The following is a 22,962-nucleotide window of genomic DNA, read 5'->3' on the forward strand; positions in this document are numbered from 1 at the left end:
GTGAAAACCTCAGCGCTTATTTTGCCATTTCCATTTGTATCAGCAACCTCAGCTCAGTAGATTGTGGCTTAAGTCAGGCTGTAGATCAGAGCTCTGTTAAACCTCTGCACTCTCTCTTTAGAAATCAACTGAATGCTGCGTTCCACAGATGTTAATTATAGAACGACTAGTACGTTTCCTATGCATCTGTGAAACGAGAATTGAGTGCATGCATGTGTAACAGTAAGGGTTTGCACTGATTGGAGTTTCAGCATTTATAGGCATTGCAAAATAAACATAATTTATTTGTGTTTAATGCATTTGAATTTTAAATAACAGCAAACTGTTTTTTTTTTTTTTGCAAAAAATGCAAACATGTCAGCACTCCTCAACACGCCACATGATTTGAGAGATCATTCATGTTCGTAGCACAAACAGTGCGGGACAGCTTCAATACTTGAGGTAACCCTAAGTATGAGCAAAAGTAAAGGGATCCTTGCCTGAGCAAAAACCACTAATGATGAAGAAGGGATAGCGCAAGATGAGAGATGGCTAACGGTGCTCAAGTCACGAAAAGGAGGCTGGCAGGAAGGTACAGAGCGAAAGGAAGAAGCGGAGACGATCAGTCACGTTATGTAGCAAATAACAGATGGGAGACAGGGAGAATTGAGTCAGCGGAGTTGGCGATGGCGATGTCGAGGGCAGGTCTTCATTGGATGCATGCCGCACGCAGCATTAGATCCGTGGGGCCGAATCAGGGTACCAGGGACCGGGAGCCACAGCATTATAGACTCGAACGCACACACTGGCATGTAGTCCAGGAAAATCTTTCGTTTGATCTTATAATCAGGGACAGGGAAAGGGCAAGTATGGAGAGGATTAGCTTTGTCACAGAGATTTCAGTATTAGTGAGCAAAAATGTTCTCTTTGTAACTAAAGAAGGAGGGATCTAATATGCCAGTGTAACATAAACCCTGTGTGTGGCTTTCAAGACCTCACAAAGATCGTGAGCTGTAGATTTGACGCCATCTAGAGGACATTTGACATGCTTTTACCTGAAAAAATAAGGGCGGACTGGTTGAAGCATTCAAAATGCACACAAATGCATCATGTTTTTGTGGGATATCTTGTTTTTCCCAGTGTATATCCTAAAATTAAAATAAAAATAAAAAATAAAATATAATTTTTTTAAATATTACTTAAAAGTATCTTGGTGATACTAAATTAACTTTGACATGGATATGCACAAAGAAACAATTCAACACATAATTTTCTTCCATCACAGGCTCTGTTTATTTATAAACTGGTATAATATAGTACCTTTGTACAAAAATGTAGAAAACGGTACGCAAAAATATCACTTAGTTTCCTTGTAAATAGATGAGATAAATGCTAATATCATAAATCTGTTGCTACTTTATGAACTTTTGCCAGCAAAAAGGTTTGAGTGAACTGTGACAGATATAAAAACACACAGAAATGCAAAAACCACAAAATATGTTTCTTTTTTTTTCTTTAAAAAAGAGGAAATGATAAAAAGAACATTGTTACATTCTTTATCACAGCAATATGGAAGCATATGACGTTGTGTCTTGCAAATATCAAGTGTGGACTCGTCTCAGTGCCGGTCGTCTTTGGTATGCCACAGAAAGTGGAAACACTGGGATTTTAAAAGGGATGCAGCCCTTGATAACACTTAAATGATAAAATGATACTTAAAACGAGTTAGGCACAATGTAGACAAAGTGTCGAAATAACAGAGGACTTTAAAATACCTGCACTGTATGTACCTTTCATACTATATGGAACCTTTAATAAAAATTCATCACTTCTCCTCAGCTCAGTGCTGTTGTCAGTGCAATGCATATGCATGCTAGCTTGGGTTACGTAGCGCAGCGTAGACTAAAAGAAACCTTACAAAAAACACTCAGTGCCGTTACCCTTTAACGTATCTGTCTGAAAGCAGACTAGTCAAATAATCAGAAAACAAACACTAAAACTCTGAATGAATATTATGACTCAAAGGCTCCTGTCTAGACCTAGAGATAACTGATAAAGCTTCAAAATACTGTTCTGTAATCTGCCATTATGACAGTTAGCGATGTGTTTTAGTGAGAACACCCTTTCTCTTAAGCCCAAAGTATATTCATGTACTCTTAATGCTCAGCTTGTCCAAATGCTTTGAATTTCTTTTCACTACTTAGTTGGTCCACAAGGTGGCGACACTGGTTGTTTCGCGGTGGAACAAACAAAGGAGGTGAAACAATCTACTGGAGGCACAACGAGAACGTACAATGATTGCTTGTAACTTCTGTAGAGGAATAGCGCAGACATCGGCAAAGATTAAACTTTCTAGCGCACTACGTGGTGTATACTTTGAAAGGCTATGTGTTCGGCTGTACTCGTACACCAAGTGTTTGTGAACTGAAGTATACTTTGGGCTTTATACTAAATTTATCTATCTGTCGAGTTTTCTCCAACATGTACCTGTGAGGAATCAAAGAGGCCACAATGGTCAAAGGCACTGGAGTCCTGTCTTTACCAATACTTCTAGAGAACGTGCCAGCCAGCTTCTTCCTTTGCACATTCGCTCACTTAGTATTTCAGTCTTCTTATGTAGAGTTCATGTGGCTTTTGTGCCATGTATCAAAAAGTAGATTTTCTTTATACTATCTTGCCAGCATTTACAGTCCAAAGCTCATATTTACATTTTAAACAAAGATTTCCATCGTAAACAGTCTCACAGTAGTGACTGGAATGCCCCTTCGGTAATAGTCATCAATAGGCCTCTGTGGTAATGTTCAGCAACATATTTTACACAATTACAAAACTGTCAGGCAAAATCTGTGAGATCCCCTATAGGACACCTGGAGAGCCATCAGTAACTGGCGTACGAGCAAGAAAGGGGACGTCCAGAGGAAACTTTAGTGTCGTAAGGGCAATAGAGTCTGTATGCTCACTTTGGCCCAAATGTATAAACACTTTAAGACAGTGTGTTCAAATACTTGTTCTCCCCAGCAAGAGATGTCAACATTGAGGTCATGTCCCCGATTGCCATATTAGAAAGGCCACTTGGAAGGGTGATGGAGGTTTGGGGTGTGGTGAGACGGGAGGAGGTCTGAGAGGAGCACTGGTGGAGTCCAAGTGGAGGGTTTATTGGACTGTAAGATGAAGGTTCTGGATCATCAATGATAGAAGCAAAGTCAATCTGAGCATTCTCCAGGTCTAGGTTTTCTAAGGCGTTGGACATGGGTGCAGGGTCCGAGTAGGCCATCGAGGTGGGCTTGGTACTAGGGTCTATCCCTGTCAGGTGCTGCTGGGCCAGGCACGGACCATCCTGAGTCTTCTCTATGTCGTGGTGCATGTGTATCTGGCCTGAGTAGTACATGGGGTTGTTGTTATTGGTGAAGTTTTCCGAATGCTGCTGTTGTTGCTGAACCGGCGGGAGCCGCACTCCTCTTCTGGGACTGGCGGTGGATTGCACCGGGCTGAGGTGAGTCGGGCTGCCCAGGTAAGTTCCACCTGTCTGCTGGGAGAGGCTGTTCTGGCGACTCAGAGGCTTTCGTCCCTGAGGTGGTCGTGGCACCATGTCCGGCCCGTAGCAGGATCCCTGCATCCCAGCTGTATGCTCCTTGATGGAACCGGGAACTCGATTTTGCGGTGGGTTCATCAAGTTCTGATTCGGGTAGCCTTGGTAAGAGTTTCCAGGATAAAGGTTCTGGTTTGCTTGTTGATGCTGCGGGCTGTGCTGCATCATCGCCGCTTGTCCCCCCATGTCCATGCCATCGGGCTTCCCAGAGAGACCATCGACTACCCTTTGCTCCTGCTGCTGTTCCCAAAGGAGTGCTTGCTGGGACTGCACATAGTTCCTCACCATCATTTCTTTCATCTGATGCATTGGCGTCTGCGACCTACGGCTCTCCGCCAGAGCAAGATTTATCCCTCCACCACTCGGGAATGATCCCGCTTGACTCTGCTGCGGAAGACTGGCTTGCGTTCCCATTTGGCCGTGATGGAAGTCACAATTCATATTGGAGGACCTGCCCATGAGGCCCTGGCCTGACTGCGATGGATACGCCTGCATATTCGCGTTATGCCGATGCTGGTGTAGAGGTTTGGTGTTCTGGCAAGAGCTGGATCCTCCCATGGATGGATGGAACTGCTCTGGTTTTACAGTAACTCTTTGATGGCCGGTGTCAGATGTAGGGTCGTATACACCCTGTTGAGGGTAGTGCTGTCCTTGCATGCCTGCACCTTGGTACTGCATGTCATTCTGAGGGCTGTGAAGTTGGTTGGTCTGACCCCAAGGTCCTGATCCATCACCTTGACTGGGATAGTGTGGACCGGAGGGGCTGAGCTGACAGTTGCTCATGCCGTACTCAGCTTGCTGTAGAAGATTGTTCGCAATGTCAGCCTGACCCATCATCCCGGAGGCGCAGATCTCCTCACGCTGGCCCTGGTACGGACCTTGCATTTGAGACTGGTAGACTTGATCCATGCAACCCAGACTTTCTTGTCCGGGAGATTGCTGACTGGCATTGTGAAGGTGGTGTTGAGTTTGCTGGTAGCCCATGTAAGCTCGATCTCCACCTTGGATCATGCCTTGTTCTCTGCCTTCGGCATTCCCATGGGGTTCCATGGCCATGGCCTCCATCATGACATTTTCAGTGATGCTCGGTGGACGAGGTGAGTACATGTGCCTGCTGAGAGCGGCATCAGACCCGCACTGCTGCAGTGCATTGCGGCGACTCATGAGGGACACGTTGCTTAAGCTATTAAAGCGTTGCACCTTGGGTAAACCCTGTGGGTCGGCTCCTGAGCGTACTGGGTCGCTGGCGCGCCTCGTGTTGTTGCCAGGTGCCTGATGCGGATAGATCACTCCTGTGCCGTATTCGGCATTGGCGCTGTGCCTCCTCGTGCCGCCGTGCTGCAGAAATGGAGGAAGAGGTTGGCCGTGGCATTCCCTCAGGAATCGGCCAGGGGTGCTGGGTTGGTCCATGTTGGGAAGTGGGGTTGGCGGTGGACCGCCTGTTGCTGCTGCATATTTCGCCTTCAGACTATACTGCTGTGCAGGAGTCAGACTTGGCAAACCTGGCAGTCCCCCGGAGTTCTGGCACAATCCGGCCCTTTGGCTGTTCTGAGGAGACAGTGGGTCGCCGGGCACATCGGCCCCCATCCCGGACTGGCAGTGACCCACTTGGGACACGTCACTGGAGCGTCTGCTTGATAGGTAGGGCGAGACCATGGACGAACGGCGGCTCACTGTGTAGGCAGAGCTGAGGCTGCTGGTGCCGCTGCCCCGCCGGTCGTTCGGTGGGCAGGGCATTCCCATTCCACTAACTCCGCCCAGATCTGGGGCAGAAAGCTCCATTACACGCCGGTTGGAGAGCAAAGGTGAAGGTGCACACATGCCCATCATCTCTCCTGTTGCTGAAAGGAGCAGAGAAGGAAGTAGAGTTAGCATGAGAATTATTCAATGGCAGATTTTCAGGAAATGCATGAGACCAGAAATGCAAAGTTCATGGGTTTGATTACTATAAAATATAAGGTATTAACCGTTAATCTCACAGCACAGGTCACATGACCTAGCACTATATATATATATATATATTTTTTTGGGGAATAAAAATAACCTGAAAGATGTATATAAAAATAACTATAAATAGAAACAGCCTGTACAGTTTTAGAATAAATTAATACAGCAATAAACTGCAATCAGTGTTTGTACATTTTTTTGTTTTAGTTTTACAATAAAAACAGCATGCATTTTTATAATAAATTAATTGCAATAAATTGTGATCAGTGATAATTTTTTACTGTCAGTTTTTTTTTTACCTGCAAATGTTTTATAATAAATTATTGCAAAACAATAAGTATTTGTAGTTTTTTGTTTCATTTTGTTTTAGTCCTGCAACTGCAACCTTTCCTTTATAATAAATAAATTGCAATAATTGTGATGAGGGTTAAAGTTAAAGTTTTTTTGTTTTAGTTATAGATTGTCTTTTGACAGAAACAACCTGCAAATGTTTTATAATACATTGCAATCTGTGTTTGTACAGTTTCTTAGTTATAGGTTGTTTTACAACAGTTTTGTTTATAATAAATTATTAGCAATAATTGCAGTCAGTGTTCATTTTCATTTATTTTTTAGTCATAATTTTTGTCTTTCGACAAAACGTTCCTGCGAGTTTTATAATAATACATCTAATAATTTTAGTCTGTTTTTTCCATCTAAAATTACATCTAATTTTAGTAGACAAAAAAAACATTTGTGACCCCAGACCACAAAACCAGTCATAAGCGTATTTTTGAAATTGAGGTGTATACATAATCTGAAAGCTGAATGAATAAGCTTTCCATTGATGTATGTTTGTTATGATAGGACAATATTTGGCGATACATCTCTTTGAAAATCTGGAATCTGATGGTGCAAAAAAAATCTAAATATTGAGAAAATCACCTTTAAAGTTGTCCAAATGAAGCTCTTAGCCATGCATATTACTAATCAAAAATGAAGTTTTGATATATTTACAGTAGGAAATTTACAAAATATCTACATGGAACATGATCTTTACTTAATATCCTAATGATTTTTGGCATAAAAGAAAAAATATTTTGACTAATACGAATGTATTGTTGGCTATTGCTACAAACATGCCTGTGCTACTTACGACTGGTTTTATGGTCCAGGGTCACGTTTTACAAATTCTGATAAGCACGAAAATTCAAATTCACTTGTGCAACTGTGTTATTGTGTGCAGAATGTAATATTGTTTACGTTGTGCATTTATCTCACATAGCATTAATCCGCTTTAGCATCATTATGATGCACATTTTTCATCTGATATTTGTTACTGTTAATGAAATCAAAATACCCTTTGTCAATAAAAATTTTCATCAGATTGACACTGATTGCAAACAAAGAGCAAGTGCTTGATTGACTTAGTCCTTTACCCGAGAGAGCTGGAAGTTTATTCCCTGCGCTCCGGCCAGGTGGTGTTGGCCGGCGAATCTGCTTCAGTTTGTCAATCTTCAGGTTCTCCAACCTCTTCAAGGCCTGAACAGACATGCACATTCCCCCCGACCCGCCGCCGCCGCCGGATTCGGCCACACCGGTGTTCCCGCTCTCCTCCTGTGTCGTCAGGTCCTCCAGACTCCCCGCCGCATTGAGGTTCATCTCCACTCCGCTGTCGTTGTTGTTGGCGCTCCCTAGTGGAGAACGTTCACTACTACAGGATGACTGGCCGCCAGGACTTGGCTGCGATTTCTAGAAATGATTCGAGACGTATTGTAGTTATAATGCACACTATCTGTTACAACAAATGGAGAGCAGACTGAACAAGCAGCTCGTCTTACCAGTGTGGTTTCTGGAGCGAGTAATTTGCAGTCCTCTCTGCTTCTCTCCTCTTTTTCTATCAGAAGTTCAGAGCTCTGTCCAGGATTGGACAGACCCGGAGGACGTGGTCCGGTGTCTCCGCGGTGCTTTTTAGTGATGTGAGCCTCGGGTCCGTGTACCGTCTTCACGTGCTTTCTTAGAGAGCTCGGGTCAGTGTAGCGCTTCGTACAGCCTGGGATCTTACAAACGTACGGTTTCTAAAGGCCAGAAACAGGAGAGTGTGGTTGGCATGTTATATACAGCTGTAGCCAAACGTTTGGAAACAAAGCTAAATTTATGCATTGTTAACTACTGGTTTATGGCTTTTGCTATTTCTTGCAGACAGCTTAAGTCATTTGGTGAAGTTAAGAATGATCGTCAGGTTTAGACTGTATTAAATGTTTTGAGGCATATATTTGGTGCTGTATTTATATTGTGAAAAGTGTTTCATCGAAATATAAAAAATCTAAATTTAAAAAAAAAGTTTGCATTCTTTTTTTTTTTTTTTTTTAAAAAAGATGCTGTTTGGAAATGCTTTTAACCAGTACTTTTTTCTGTATTTGTATGTATGGGAAAACAAAAGCAATTAATAAAATTAAAAAATAAACTGGAGCAAAAATTACAAATTATAATATACAATTATAATTACTAAATAAATAAATAACAAATAAATACAAATAACCCGCACGTTTATAAAATATTTAAAAAATAACAAATTAATGCAATAATAAATTGCAATTACTGTTTGTGCCATTTTTTAGTCAGTTTTTGCCCTTTAAGAATTTTACTTTATAATAAATTATTGCAATTATAAACTGCAATCAGTGTTTGTACTTTTTTTTTGTTTTGTTTTAGTAGTAGTTTTTGTCTTTTGGCAAAAAAAAAAAAAAAAAAAACCCTGCAAATTTTTAAATAAATACATTTATTTATTTAAAATTAATTGTTTTCTGTAATTAATGTAATCAATGTTTGCACAGCTTTGTTTTAGTCAGGTTTTGGTCGTGCAACAAAAACAACCTGCATTTCATAAATAAACTGCAATAATAAATAAATTATTATTACATTAATCTAGTTTTTTAGTCAAAGTTTTTGTCTTTTGACATCATTTTAGTCAAACATTTTATCTTAAACATTGTATCTGTTGTCTTAAAACAAAAACAACCTGCAACTTTATACTTTTAATAAAGTGCAAAGATTTCTATCAAGGTTAATTTGACAGTTTTTTTGTCATCGTTTGTGTTATCTGATAAAATGTACCTGAAAGTGTTTTGTAATAAATTGCAGTTAGTGTTTGTACTTTTTTTTCCTTACAGCAAAAACAACCGCCATTTTTGTATAATTAATTTCAATAAATGAAATCTTTTTTAGTTATTATTATGGCATTAATCTAATTTTTTAGTCATAGTTTCTGTCTTGACATCATTTTAGTCAAACACAAACACTGCATCAAATTGCAAGTATATTATAAAAGACAAAACAGGCAAAATGCAATATATAACCAGCAGATAACATCACAATGTTTTCAAAATTCCCAAAGAAAGAAATCAGCCAAAGGAAACAATGTTTTATATAAACCTCTGTTTTATTAAGTGCATGAGTTTACCTCGTTAGAGTGTGTTCGGTTCTGGTGTTTTGCACGGTCCGATGCATTGGAGAAAGCCTTATTGCAGCCCTCGTGTTCACACACGTAGGGTTTCTCGCCGGTGTGCGAGCGCAGATGAGTCTTCAGGTTCTCCAGACGTGAATACGCTTTATTACAGCCTTCAAACTGATACGTACAAACAGAATCATTTATATTATATTGTTTCAAGAGGTTTAAACACAGATATAACTGACAGTCAGAGAGCGCGCTTACAGTGCACTTGTGAGGTTTCTCTCCCGTATGTCTGCGCATGTGGACCACGAGCATGTACTGGGCCTTAAAGGGCCGCTGCTCTCGAGAACAATCCTTCCAGTGACACACAAACTCCTTCTTCTCCCCGTGGATGTGCTCGTTATTGATGTGCTGTACAGAAAAGCCGGGGAAAATCAGATTTAAAAGCATGAAATGACATGCCGGTGCGGAAACGAATCTCTCTTTCTCTGTCTTACATGCACGAGTTGTTCCTGAGTGTCGAACTCTTTGCTGCAGCTCTCCCAGTGGCAGTTGGTCTCATAAATGGCCTCTGGTTCAGGTTTCTCCTCCTTATCAAGATCATCTCTGCCTTCCAGTAAACCCAGAAGAGGATCCTGCAGAACACATGTCAGAACAACATAAACATGGACCCATTTTACTGCAACCAAAATTCTGGAGGATGTGCATCAACTAGTCAAGCATTAGCAAATGTTTGGAAGATTACCTGGGTTCCAGTTGAGGATGGACTCGCTACGTCTCCCTCTGAATGCTCCTCCAAGTTCTTGATGTTAATGCTGTCCATCACACTGCCCAGAACCGGCTCTGTCTTCAGCTGAAGACACACAGCTGGGTTATTATCATTAACTATAACTTAAATAAATCTGTAAATAACTAAATTAAAAATAATAATAAAAAAAGTAAAAAAGCATTCACTTAAAAAAAACTTACTTCAGTTAGCTGACAAGGCAACATTTATAATTTTCATTTAATTAAAGCTGAAGCACAAAAATTACTAACTGGAAATCAAATAAATTAAAACTATAACTGAACTAATACAAAGACTGCAATCAATATAAATCAAATGTAAACTGTTATATTAAAAAATAAAATTAATAAAAATGACAAAAGCACATAAAATTACTCATTTTCATTTAGTTGAAGCTGAAGCACAACAAAGAAAATTAAAATTGAACTAAAAATAAAAGTGGAATACAAATAAATCAAACCTAAATTTTAATAAAAAACGAATGACAAAAGCACATAAAAAAAAGTTTCGTTTACACTGTACCACAAAAAAACTGGAAATAGAATAATTTAAAACTAAACTTGAACTAAAACTAAAATAAAAAAAAAATCCAAACATAGATAGTAATATTTAAAAAAAAAATAACAAAATTACTAATTTTCAAAATGAAAAATTTTGAAGCACTAAAATTACTAATTGAAATAAAATAAATGAACACTAAAATTGAAATAAAAATAAATTAAACCTAAATAGTATAGTATACTAATATAATACATTAATAATAAACATGACAAAAGCTCATATCACTTTAATTAATATCAATTAATAATTTTCATTGAGTTTAAGTTTGAAGCAATAAAATTACTAACTGGAAATACAATAAATAAAAACTAAAAGTGAAATAAAATGAATGAAACCTAAATTTTAAAAAGACAAAAGCAGATAACAGAATCACTAAAAAATGAACTGAAATTAAAATAAAAAAATAAAAACAAAGTATAAATTTAAAATATGTAACCAGGGACCACAAAACCAGTCATAAGGGTCAATGTTTTGAAACTGAGATTTATGCTGAAAGATGAATAAATAAGATGTGTTTGTTAGAACGGGACAATATTTGGTTCATATTATTTTGCCAACTATTTAAAAATCAGGAATCTGAGGGTGCAAAAAAATCTAAATATTGAGAAAACTGTCCAAATGAAGTTCTTAGCAATGCATATTACTAATCAAAAATGAAGTTTTGATATTTTTACGGTAGGAAATTTACAGAATATCTTCATGGAACATGATCTTTACTTAATATTCTAATGATTTTAGCATAAAAGGAAAATCGATAATTTTGACCCATACAATATATTGTTGGCTATTGCTACAAATATACCCGTGATACTTATGACTGGTTTTGTAGTCCAGGGTCAAATATAAAATTTGTAGTATAATACCAAAATAGCACTGACACGGAGTACACGTTAAATCCAGTGACTCTGTGCGCTGTGTGAGAGCAGGACGGGACGGGACTCACATGTGTGTGTTTGGGCGGAGCGTGAAGTCTGGGGTTGTGTGGCGGCAGGCGAGGCGGCGGCCCGTGGCATGATGTGTTGGGATGAGCGAGAGAGCCGTACATGTTCCCTTGTGGTCTGGACGGGTAGTTCATGGAACTGGAGAAACCCAACGACGGACTGAAATCCGAAACAACCCGTATTAATGGATCATATTCAACCGCATTCGTGAGGAATATCAAAAGACTGTTAATCATGAATGCAGGCTGTACGGCAGATCTTCACCTCATGGTGCCCACGGACAGATGCCCGTATGAGCTGGCAGCGTTCTGCCCACAGCGTGAGTTCACAAACGCCACCAGAGAGTTGGGCGAGGTGCGGATGACCGTCTGCAGATCCACGCTGGCGTCGGACAGGGGCGAGATGGACAGCGCACGCTTCTTGCTCAACTTCAGCATGGAGCGAGGCGTCGAGAAACAAGACGCTGCCGGACAGACAGAGAACAAACACATAAAACTACTGAAGATCACATTTAACAGTTCATTAATGATTTTAGAAACACTTTAGAATCAGACTATATTAGTTAGCATGCATAAGATTTAATCAACTAACAAGATTCATTTTAAATGATTTTTAAAATTAAACAAATTTTTAACATTTCATTTTGGATAAATTAACTAGTTAATGAAGGGTTTCACAAACTGGTGTTCACTAATCAATGAAAAGCAAATAATTAATTGAAATTAATAAATGCATAAATAACTTAAAAATAAAAACAATCAAAATTGAACACTTACATCTTCAATTTGGATAAATTATATATATATATATATATATATATATATATATAAATTAACTTATAAGAAAAACAAAATTAAAAACGTTTAAGATTTCAACTTGGATAAATTTTTATGTAATTCTATGTAAGGTGCTTCCAGAAGGTGTGAGTTCATTAAAAGCTAAAAAAAAAAAAATAAAATAAAAGATAATAAAATAAAATAAATAAATAATATATTAAATATTTTAATTAATTAACTTTAATTAATGCAGGGTTTGTGACTTGATAAAAAGCTAATAATGTAAAAAAATAAATAAATTGAAATTAATAAATGCATAAATAAATAACTTAAAAATAAACACAGAATTGAACACTTACATTTTTAACATTTCAATTTGGATAAATGAACTTGACTTGATGCGGAGTTGATGAAAAGCTAATATGTAAATGTAACAAAATTAAAACAAATAAGCAAACCAAAATTAACCAAAATTAAAAACTTTAAAATTTCAACTTGGATACATTTACTTTATGTAAGGTGCTTCCAGAAGGTGTGAATTGATTAAAAGCTAACAATAAAAAAAATATTTAAAAAAATAATCAATAAATAAATATATATTATTATATATATTAAACATTTTAGTTTAGATAAATTAACTTTAATTAATGTAGGGTTTGTGACTTGATAAAAAGCTAATAATATAAATAAATCAATATTTTCCACTTCAAAAAACAAATTGAAAATTGACAAAAAATAAATAAATAAAAATAAATAAATGAATAAATAAAAAACAAATTGAATATTTTATTTGTTTACATGCATGTTATGTGACCATTAATCTACATTAGAGAACCATGTGAAAGCAAATGTGTTGTAAAATAATTGAAAATATTAACTTAAAATCCTAAGCAATTCCTATTTGGGAGTTCATGTATTATGAATGGACATGAATTAACAATGAAAAATAGTATACTTATAACTGAACATTAACCTAGATTAATCAAATGCAGTTTTTTTTTTCTCTATGAAGTTACAGTTTTTTTTTCTAAAGTAAAGTCGTCAACCAAACAGGTCGGCTCATTGTGAAGCTGACTGTGTGGAAGCAGTCACCGGGTGAAGGGTTTATTGTGACGGACTGTAATGCAGGTTTGTCGTCTCACCGTCTCCTGCTCCCATGTGTTCAGATCCCGGCTGGTTATGCGTGAGGTTGTGATGAGATCCCATCATGCTCTGGTTACAGTAGGGGGCGCCGCTGACACCTAAAACAACAACAATGCTTTTAACACACAACCTCTGAGACTCTGCATCTGATGAGTGACAATGACGAGCGCTCACCCTCTGGCGGAGGCATCCCGCGGTGTCCCATCATGCTGTGCGGTGGGGGGGCGTGTGGCGGCCTCATATAGGGGTCCATACAGGCTCCGGGGGTCATGGAGGGGTTGTACATCTCTCTGCTGTCCGGCGGCGCCGCACACACAGACGACACCTCGCTGTAGGGCAATCTTACTGACGGAGCCAGTCTGCACACAAATAATTATTATACAGAAAATACTTAAACAATTATACATGCGCACACACACACCAAAAACATGATCTTTACTTAATATCCAAATGATTTTTGGCATAAAAGAAAAATTAATAATTTTGACCCATACAGTGTATTATTGGTTATTGCTATAAATGTATTCATGGTACTTCTGACTGGTTTTGTGGTACAGGGTCACATACATACACAAAATAATATATATTAATAAAATTAAATACATGCATATAGAGTATATCCAGAGAGTAGAAGAAAATGTAGAAGTAGGTTTAGTACATATATATTAATTATTATACTTTTATATTATTACATTTACATGTAAATAATATATACATTTATATTTTACTAAATGATACATCTCTAATTTACATTCTTTTACTCCCTATACAGTACATACAGAGAGCAGCAGAAGAGCTGTAAATGTGCCATTCATACTTTTAATAACTGTTTTCACATTTAAAATTTATATATATATATATGTGTGTGTGTGTGTGTGTGATTTTAAATACAGAAATATACATAAGTAAATATAGAAATAGGTTTAATACATATATTTATATATACTTTATAATTAAAATATTGTCATTTACAACTTTTTTTTTTTTTTTTTTTTTGCAGTAAATGACAACTGGTCAAAATAAGAATTTTTTTCATTTGTTGTGATTGAAAATCAGGGTTATTCCACCAAACACTGATTTCAGAACTGTTCTGAAGTTAAAACATTGGTACTGTGTTGTCTAAAAATAAATATAAACATGCCATCTTTTGTTGTTTTGACCAATTGTCATTTAATGCACAAAAATAAATAAATAAATAAATAAATACAATAAATTAGGAAGAAGTGTAGTCAGTAGTTTTCTAATAAAACAAAATTATATACTTTATAAATACACGTATATTTTATAAAAGCATTATAGGCTATATATTCTATTTAGCATTTTTTAAATAAAAAAAAGTGGAAGTATGTTAATGTATAGATAAAGTAATAAATGCATAAATGTAAATAATTTATAGCAATATATTCAATACATAATAGGATAAAATAAAATGCATATATATGCATGTTATATATGTGAGTGTCACTATGAGCACGAGTACTACAGATGCTCGACTAAGGGTTTATTGTGATTCATCCGTACGGCCACTAAGAGGCGCCACTTCCTTCAGCTTTTCTTCAAAGTTCCACAAAAGGAAAGACTAGAAACACATCAGTGGGAATCCCCAACATTCCTCCATATTCCTCTTTCTCTACCTTCCCATACCGATCCGTTTTTCCCATCTGTGTGCGAGTGGTGATGTGATGTGATGTAGTGTGGTGTTCAGTGACGGTGGTCTGTCTCCGTCATTCCTCTGAACACTGTGTGTGTGTGTGTGTGTGTGTGTGTATTCCAGCGCTTTAATCTCTTCACACTAATCCAACACGGCTCTCTCTCTCTCTCTCTCTCTCTCTCTCTCTGGTCACACTGCTGTGAATCTGTTGTTCTCTCTTGTGCAAATTCGTTACTGTTCTCTCTCTCTCTGGAAAAAATTATATTCTTAATGAGCTTCTTTGTTTTGTTTTTCTAAACATTCCTAAAAGACAATATGATAAGCAAAACTGCTATTATGAGAGAAATATTAAATATTTAGAATTACTAGATTATTTATTTTTTACTAATATGAATTTATCTTCAAAAAGAGATCTTTCATTTGTTCTAGTTTGTATAAACAAGTGAAAACCAAAACAAAAATTTTCTTTTCTCTAAAAAAAAAGTTTTGTTTCTCAAGTGAACTTAGGTTGGATGTTTGTGCGAAAAAACATTTTGAGACATTTAGAATGTTTTTCCTTTGCAAAGTTTTAATATACAGGAATCAACTTTTGTTGTAGCTATTCCATTAAGATCTGATTGTTTTTTGTTTGACACTGAATAAAGTTGTTATTCTAAAATTCAATTCTCTCTCTGAGGTAACCCGAGTCTGGTTTGGTCAGTCATGCGGAGAGTTTCTGCTCTCTGACCAGTAATAAGCAGCTGTGAGAGAGAAAGCGGTCGAGAGACACAGAGAAACTCTGAGGGAGAGAGAGCGAGCGAGTGTCTGACGCCGGCTCAACATGGGTGGCATTCAGCAGGAGGAGGAGGAAGAGCGGGGGGAGGAGGAGCAGCGATCTCGCTGAGAGGAGGAGTGAGAGACTGTATCTGACCTCATCATTAATAACCATCATTAAACTAAAAAGAGACTAAATGAACCTGGGAATGATGATTAGATACATTGCACTGCTCAGAGAGAATGAGCCAAACACTTTACAAGAATACAAGTCATAAATAATTATAAATAATTAATAAATATGAATTAAAAAACAATTGTGTTGTAATTCTTTAAAAAAAAATGTTTTATATATATATATTTATTTTAAATAAAAATATATTTGAAGAGTTTATTTGCAAAAACAGATAACTCTGTTTTTAACAGTTTTCAAAAATAATAAATGTTTTTTTTTAATAAATGTTTTTTCATTGTGCATTCCAGTTAATCTAAATCAAACTGCAGTTGGGTTATTTTGATATAAAGTAAAAATAATTTTAAAAATACAGCTAACTAATACAATAAAACATAATAACATAATAAAAAACATGATTTTTTTTCCTTAAAAAAAACAAAAAACAATTATATATATATATATATATATATTCATAAATATTATTTATTTCTAAAATAAATAAATGCTATTTAATTTATTTAAATAAATATAATTGTTTTTGTCTTAAATTATTTATGCAAAGTTTATCATTTTTGATTGAACTGATTAACTTTGAATCAACGTACAAACCCTGCAGACCCTCACAAACTCTGTTTTGAAAACCCTATACATAATTCCAGCAAAAGCATTATTTCTGTTACAGAATCAGCGCTTGATCTATACAATATGCATTATCTAACAGTAAACACATGAGCTTCACACTGAACAGGTTTTGTTTGTTGGTTAGTTTTTGCTCTACCTGTCTGTTGATGTGGAGGACGGCTGATATGAATCAGATGTGTTTTACAGTGTGGGATTGTGGGTAATGTGAGTGATCGTACCCTCTGCTCGGCTGGTTGGCGGTGTTGTCGTAGTGGTACAGCCCCTGGTGCGGCTGCATATCCACTGGCATTGAGACGAACACACCCGCTACAGCCACAGACCTCTGCAGGAACACAAACACACGACAACATTAGACCTGACGCAGCACACACAGCAGAATACTCTGTTTTCATCATGCACTTTTCTTTAAAGTCAGTAGGTGTATATTAAAACAACATGGTATGAGTCCAACATAGTACTTTAAAGAACATTTTCATTTTTCTAGACACCTACAAGGATATGCAATACAACACAGCGTCACGCGAGCATGTGTGTGTAGGTGTGTATCTGGTAACGTGCGCTAATGACTTTCAGGCGCTAAATAGAGATCCTGTATGAAGCCACAGCTGCCCGGCCCAATAAATACCATGAGGGAGGTCCACACACACACACACACACACACACACACACACACACAGGACATATGGACACACACCTGTCAGAACTCACAGGGGAATCACAGGCATGACAGGGACAAAAATGTCACTGTGTGACCATCAGTCAGGTAAAAAAATAACCTGTCAAACAGGTGAAATTTTATTTTTAATTTATTTAAATATTTTAAAAAATATTTCTAGAATATATTTTAATATTATTACTTTTTTATTATATGAAATCTTTTTTTTTTTACATTTTGAATGTATGCATTTATCCAAAAGGACCTTTTTTCATGCATTTCCTTGCAATTGAATCCATGGACCTTCTGTTTGAGTTACAGGATGGCTAATTTATACATTTACTTTCTACAAATTTGTTCAAACACCTGGTTGGAAAACCTTGTCCGACAAGCTGCCCTAACCAAACATGATGCCGCATGTTTCCAGAAACAAGCAGGTTTCAATTCAGTGTTACATGATACAATATTTGGAGCGGGACTTTGGACCAATGAGATTTAACTGTGGGAGGAGCTACACAGAACAACAACACAGAAATTAAAACCAAACAATTACAAAAAAAAAAAAAAAATCACTCATCACTTGTTGCTATTTAGGACAAAACTCAGATTGAGTCTGGGGAAATTAATACTTTTATTCATCAAGGACACATTAAATTGATCAGAAGTGACAGTAAAGACATTTGTAATGTCACAAAAGATTTCTATTTTAAATAAATGCTGTTCTTTTGAACTTTCTATTCAATACTGAAAAATAAAATATTGTGCAGCACAAGTGTTTTTAACATTGCTAATAAGTAGAAATTCAGCTGCACGTCACCAAAACAAATTACATTTTACATTATATTCAAATAGAAAAAAGTTATTTTGAATTTTAGTAATATTTCACAGTTTTTACTGTATTTTTTCTCAAGGAAAAACAGCTCTGCATCAGAAGAAACTTAAAATCTGACTGATCCCTGTTTTTGATGATGCATCTTTTCTATGATGTTGAGTGTTGGCGTTTTTAAGCAGACAGACTGTAAAAGGGTGTAAAAGTTGTTAGAGTCTCGTACGCCCTCATCTGCAACAGCTTTTCCCCTCTCTCTCTCTCTCTCTCTCTCTGTTGGCTGCTGGTCTCGCTCCATCTCTCCTCCCTTCCCCCCTCTCTCTCTCTCTCTCCCTGCGGATCCTCCTCCTCCTCCTCCTCCTCCTCTCTGTCGAGGTGGGTGTTCTGGCTGTTATGACTTGGAGAGGATAATGGCAGCTCTAATGTAGCCAGCCGTTCCTGATGTGGCCCAAAACGAGAGAAATGGGCCGGGTTTGGGATCGGACCAACCACAGCCAGATTCCACCTCCATTTTTCCCGTCCGTCTCTCTCAATATCGTTGTTTTTCTTCAATGGTAAATGTTGTTTTCCAGCTCTGGCTTTGTTTTTGTAGCCCGACTCGAACACCCCTCCATCAATTCTTCACTCAGTTATTTCGTCAGAGCGAAGGACTAAACACCACAACAACCCGTTGACAAACCCAACAACTAGTTAACTCCAGCTCCAGCTCATTAAAATGCAAATAATCACACAACAGTCTGATTTCTGCAGCATTTGAGTCTGTTCACAACAGGGTTATTATATAACAAACTGAAACTTCAATTGATGAACTTGACACTTATTTTGTTGTTTATTTTTGTGAAGCTGCTTTGAAATATATGTAATGTATCGTATAAATCACTATTTAAATAATAAATGTGAGTTGATTTGACCTGAGAGAGACTGAAAGCTGAAATATGTAGTGTGAGTGAGTTAATATCTCACAAAAGCATTAATTTAGGTACACGAATGCCAGATCGTTGCAACGAATGTCGCAAGAAAGATTCTTTTGGAATTAAATCGCTCGGCTGTCGTCATGGCAACCGTAAACTGTTTAAAGGAAACTTCAGTGTAAAGGGCGTCTTCTTTTTCCAACCTCTCTCTCTCTCTGTCTCTCCTGTGCCGTCCATACCTGTGGTTTCACCAACCTCACACCTCCATCTGCTCTCCTTCTCCTCACTCATTTCATCGTTTACACACGACCGTACTCAAAATCAGCCCCTCTTCTCTCTGGGCGAACGAGTAAAGCAGCTCCAGCGACACGCTCACAGCTGCCATCCAGCTGCTGGACACACGTGTGCTTACCTTCACACACACACACATGCACTCTTCCTCTATGACCAATCTGGCCTAGAATAGCATCGTAATAACAGCAGAGTTCCTGCGACCACAAGAATCATGTGTAAGATAGACAAAATACCCATAATCACCATGTGCGGCCCTACTGATGTGTGTGAGAGAGATTTCCAGTGCTGGCTAAGTTAGTAATGACTAGTGCTAGCCCACCCATAACACCCTAGCAACTGCATAGCAACACCCTGGCAACCACCCTAAACACCTGAGCTGCAAAAACGACTCTTAATTGGTATTTTTGTGTTCCAGTTCAAATATCAAAACATTCATGAATATTTAAGTTCAAGATGCATTTACAGGTGACACAACGTATGTTTTCTGAAAAATGTATCAAAAGCAAACTATAGTTTTAAAAAAATTTAAATAATATTGTTTTCTCTTTGAATTTTTCCAGAAAATATATCTTCAGTGACTTTGCAGCGCCAGTAAATGCATCTAGATCTGAGAATGTTTAGATATTTGTACTGGAAAACAACACTGAAATACTGAGAAGAAAATTCTGCAATGTTAAAATATTAGCAACCACACAAAAATCTGCATAGCTACACCCTGGCAACCACCCACAGTTGCACAGCAACACCAGAGCAAGCCAATCACCCTCAGCTGCATAGAAACAGCCTGACAACCACACACAGCTACATAGCAACACCTTGACAACCTCTAACAGTTGCATATAAACAGCCTGGCATCCAATAAAAGCGGCATAGCAACACCCTGGAAACCACCTACAGTTGCACGGCAATACCAGAGTAAGCCAACCACCCTCAGCTGCATAGAAACAGCCTGACAACCACACACAGCTACATAGCAACACCTTGACAACCTCTAACAGTTGCATAGAAACATCCTGGCAACCACTCACAGCTGCATGGCAACACCCTGGCAAGTCAACTACACGCAGCTACATAGCAACACCTTGGCGACCTCTAACAGTTGCATAGAAACAGCCTGGCAACCAATCAAAGCTGCACAGCAACACCCTGGAAACCACCCAAATCTGCATAGTAACACTTTGGCAAGTCAACCAACTACATCTGCTTAGCAACATCTTGGCAACCACTCACTGCTGCATGGCAACAGCCTAGAAAGCCGATTGGCCATATCTGCTTAGCAACACCTTGGCAACCACTCACAGTTGTATAGCAACACCTTGGAAAGTCAACCACCAACAGCTTCATAGCATCAGCCTGGAAACCAACCACCCACAGCTGTGTAGCAACAACCTGGTAACCACTCACAGTTGTATAGTAACACATCGGGAAGTCAACCATTCACAGCTGCATAGCAACACCCTGGCAACCACCAACAACTGCATAGTAACATCTTGGAAAGTCAACTACCCACAGCTGCATAGAAATAGCCTGGCAACCATCTACAATTGAATAGCAACACCTTGGCAAGTAAACCACTCATATCCGCTTAGCAACACCTTGGCAACCACCCACTGGCCATATCTGCTTAGCAACACCTTGCTGCATATAAATAACCTGGTATCCACCCACAGCTGTGTAGCAACACCCTGGCAACCATTCACAGCTACATAGCAACACCCCGGCAACCACCCTCAGTTACACAGCAACACTCCAGCAAGCCAGCCACACACAGTTGCATAGAAACAGCCTGAAAAGCACACAGACACAGCTACATGGCAACACCTTAACAACCACTCATAGTTACATAGCAACATCTCAGATAGTCAATCATCCACAGCTGCACATAAGCAGCCTGGCAGCCACTCAAATCTGCATAGCAACACCCTGGCAACCACCAACATCTGCACAGTAACATCTTTCAAAAGTCAACTACCCACAGCTGCAAAGAAATAGCCTGGTAACCACCCACAGCTGTGTAGAAACACCTTGATAACCCACAATAGCCTCGTAGCATCACCCTGGCAACTGCTCAAAGTTGCATAGTAACACCCTGGCAACCATTCACAGCTACACAGCAGCATCATAGCAACGAGTTTTCCACATGCAAGCATCACTTTCATCTTCAGGAAATGTCAATGTAGTTTTTACACTGCTGTGAACCCTTACTGTAAACAAACACACAGCCGCTGCAACACCACAATCACTGCACTTACTGGAAACAGACATGAACATGAACAAGAGGAATCCAGCAGAACATCATGACTGAAGAAACACAGGAGACCTTTAGACAGCACATCAGCCCACAGAGTAACATCCTCTACACAAACACAATTCAGCAGCCCCAAACGCTGTTTGAACACTTCAGTATTTACGATCATCAAAAAAAAAAAAAAAAAAAAAAAAAAAAATCTGCTGAGACCCACAATAATGGTTATTATGAAAAATGACAAAAATATAAATACACAAAGTGTTAAGATTTCACTCGTATCAAGAGTCATTTATTTTAAAGGCAGAAGCACAAAAACATTTTTCCAACATTTTCCAAGTCGATGTTTGTGTGTTCTGACAAAAACAATGAATAAGACGACGGCAGTCGATTCAAAAGCGCTGAAGCTCCTGCAGTGTTGGACTGTGGATCTGACGAAGGCGTTGTAAATGCAGGGCTGCGTGTGCGGATGGGCTCACTGTGTGGTCCTGTTGGGTCAGAACTCATTCATTGCACTGCGATAAAGTCATTCTGAGTGTTTATACGCATGTGTAAATCATCTGTAAGAACGTGTGTGAGAGTCTGTTCAGTGTTACAGTTCGATTGGACTCGAGCCTGAACATCACAGTAACAAACACCGGCCTTTACATGACTCACATCAGCAGGAATCTCAGAGCTTTCAGATATTAATTCATTATTCACACTCGGTTATCACTTAACAATGGTGACACAACTGCAATATGTAATAAGAAAAAATATGAACATTTGACATGTATTGCATGCTTTAATTTCGTACATACATACATACACACATATGATGACTTTATTTGCAAAAACAGATAACTCAGTTTTTAACAATTTTCAAAAATCATGTTTTTTGTGCATTCCAATTAATCTAAATCAAACTGTGATTGGGTTATTCTGATATAATGTAAAAATAACAAAAAAAAAATAGAGATAACTACCTCAATAAAATACAATAAAGACGTAACATCATAAAAACATGATTTTTTTAAAATAAAAAAATGTTATGTGTTTTTGCAAATAAACTCTTCATAAATAAATAAATAAATAAATAAATATGAATATTTAAAAATTTTCAATTTAGTTCTGACTGCTTAAAAAATTATTATAAATATTGGACATTAATAATAGTAATAAATCAATAATATATTTTAAATACAAAAATATATTTTTTAAAAATGTGTTTAATTTTTTTTTCATCTTGATAAAATATTTGTCATTGAAGTGCAGTTGCATTAGTCAGATTTTTGGAGACTGCAGATTTCTAAAATTACAGTAACAGCATGCAGGCCAGTTCTTACAAACCCTGATGTGATAAAACCACATGAAATCATCAAATAATCACAGTTCTTTGCACAAAAACCATCCACAGATTAGTCTGATGACTAATTTTGTGAAATATTTGCACAGTAAACTATGATGAAGCGGGCGATCGCTCATCAGCGGGAACATTCATTTGTTCGCCACACTTCAGCTCCTTCTTTCAGGCGGTGAAAAAGCTTTTGTTTCTTCGCTATACGGATCCCGGGAGCTCTAAACCGAGCCACTCACACAACAGCTCCGTCATCGAGGGCCATTTACATAACTAAACACTAACAAATGAGCACATCAACTCACTGAGAGACACAGA

General features: G+C 37.8%; 1 protein-coding gene across 1 annotated transcript in view; it reads right to left on the reverse strand.

Moving 5' to 3' along the window:
• Positions 1-1,261: 1,261 nt before the first annotated feature.
• Positions 1,262-22,962, reverse strand: part of gli1 (GLI family zinc finger 1) — a 48,429-nt gene continuing 26,728 nt past the window's right edge. Inside the window, exons 2-13 of the mRNA XM_051113355.1 lie at positions 16,596-16,697; positions 13,331-13,515; positions 13,156-13,254; positions 11,502-11,700; positions 11,240-11,396; positions 9,694-9,801; positions 9,446-9,583; positions 9,210-9,359; positions 8,958-9,122; positions 7,336-7,572; positions 6,934-7,246; positions 1,262-5,409 (exon numbers count right to left, since the gene is read on the reverse strand). Coding sequence (XP_050969312.1) covers positions 2,963-5,409; positions 6,934-7,246; positions 7,336-7,572; positions 8,958-9,122; positions 9,210-9,359; positions 9,446-9,583; positions 9,694-9,801; positions 11,240-11,396; positions 11,502-11,700; positions 13,156-13,254; positions 13,331-13,515; positions 16,596-16,697 — 4,300 coding nt within the window. The 3' untranslated portion in view covers positions 1,262-2,962. The remainder of the gene's footprint in view (positions 5,410-6,933; positions 7,247-7,335; positions 7,573-8,957; positions 9,123-9,209; positions 9,360-9,445; positions 9,584-9,693; positions 9,802-11,239; positions 11,397-11,501; positions 11,701-13,155; positions 13,255-13,330; positions 13,516-16,595; positions 16,698-22,962) is intronic.

The sequence above is a fragment of the Labeo rohita genome, chromosome 6 (genome assembly GCF_022985175.1).
Source record: "Labeo rohita strain BAU-BD-2019 chromosome 6, IGBB_LRoh.1.0, whole genome shotgun sequence".
In the NCBI taxonomy this organism is placed as follows: Eukaryota; Metazoa; Chordata; class Actinopteri; order Cypriniformes; family Cyprinidae; genus Labeo; species Labeo rohita.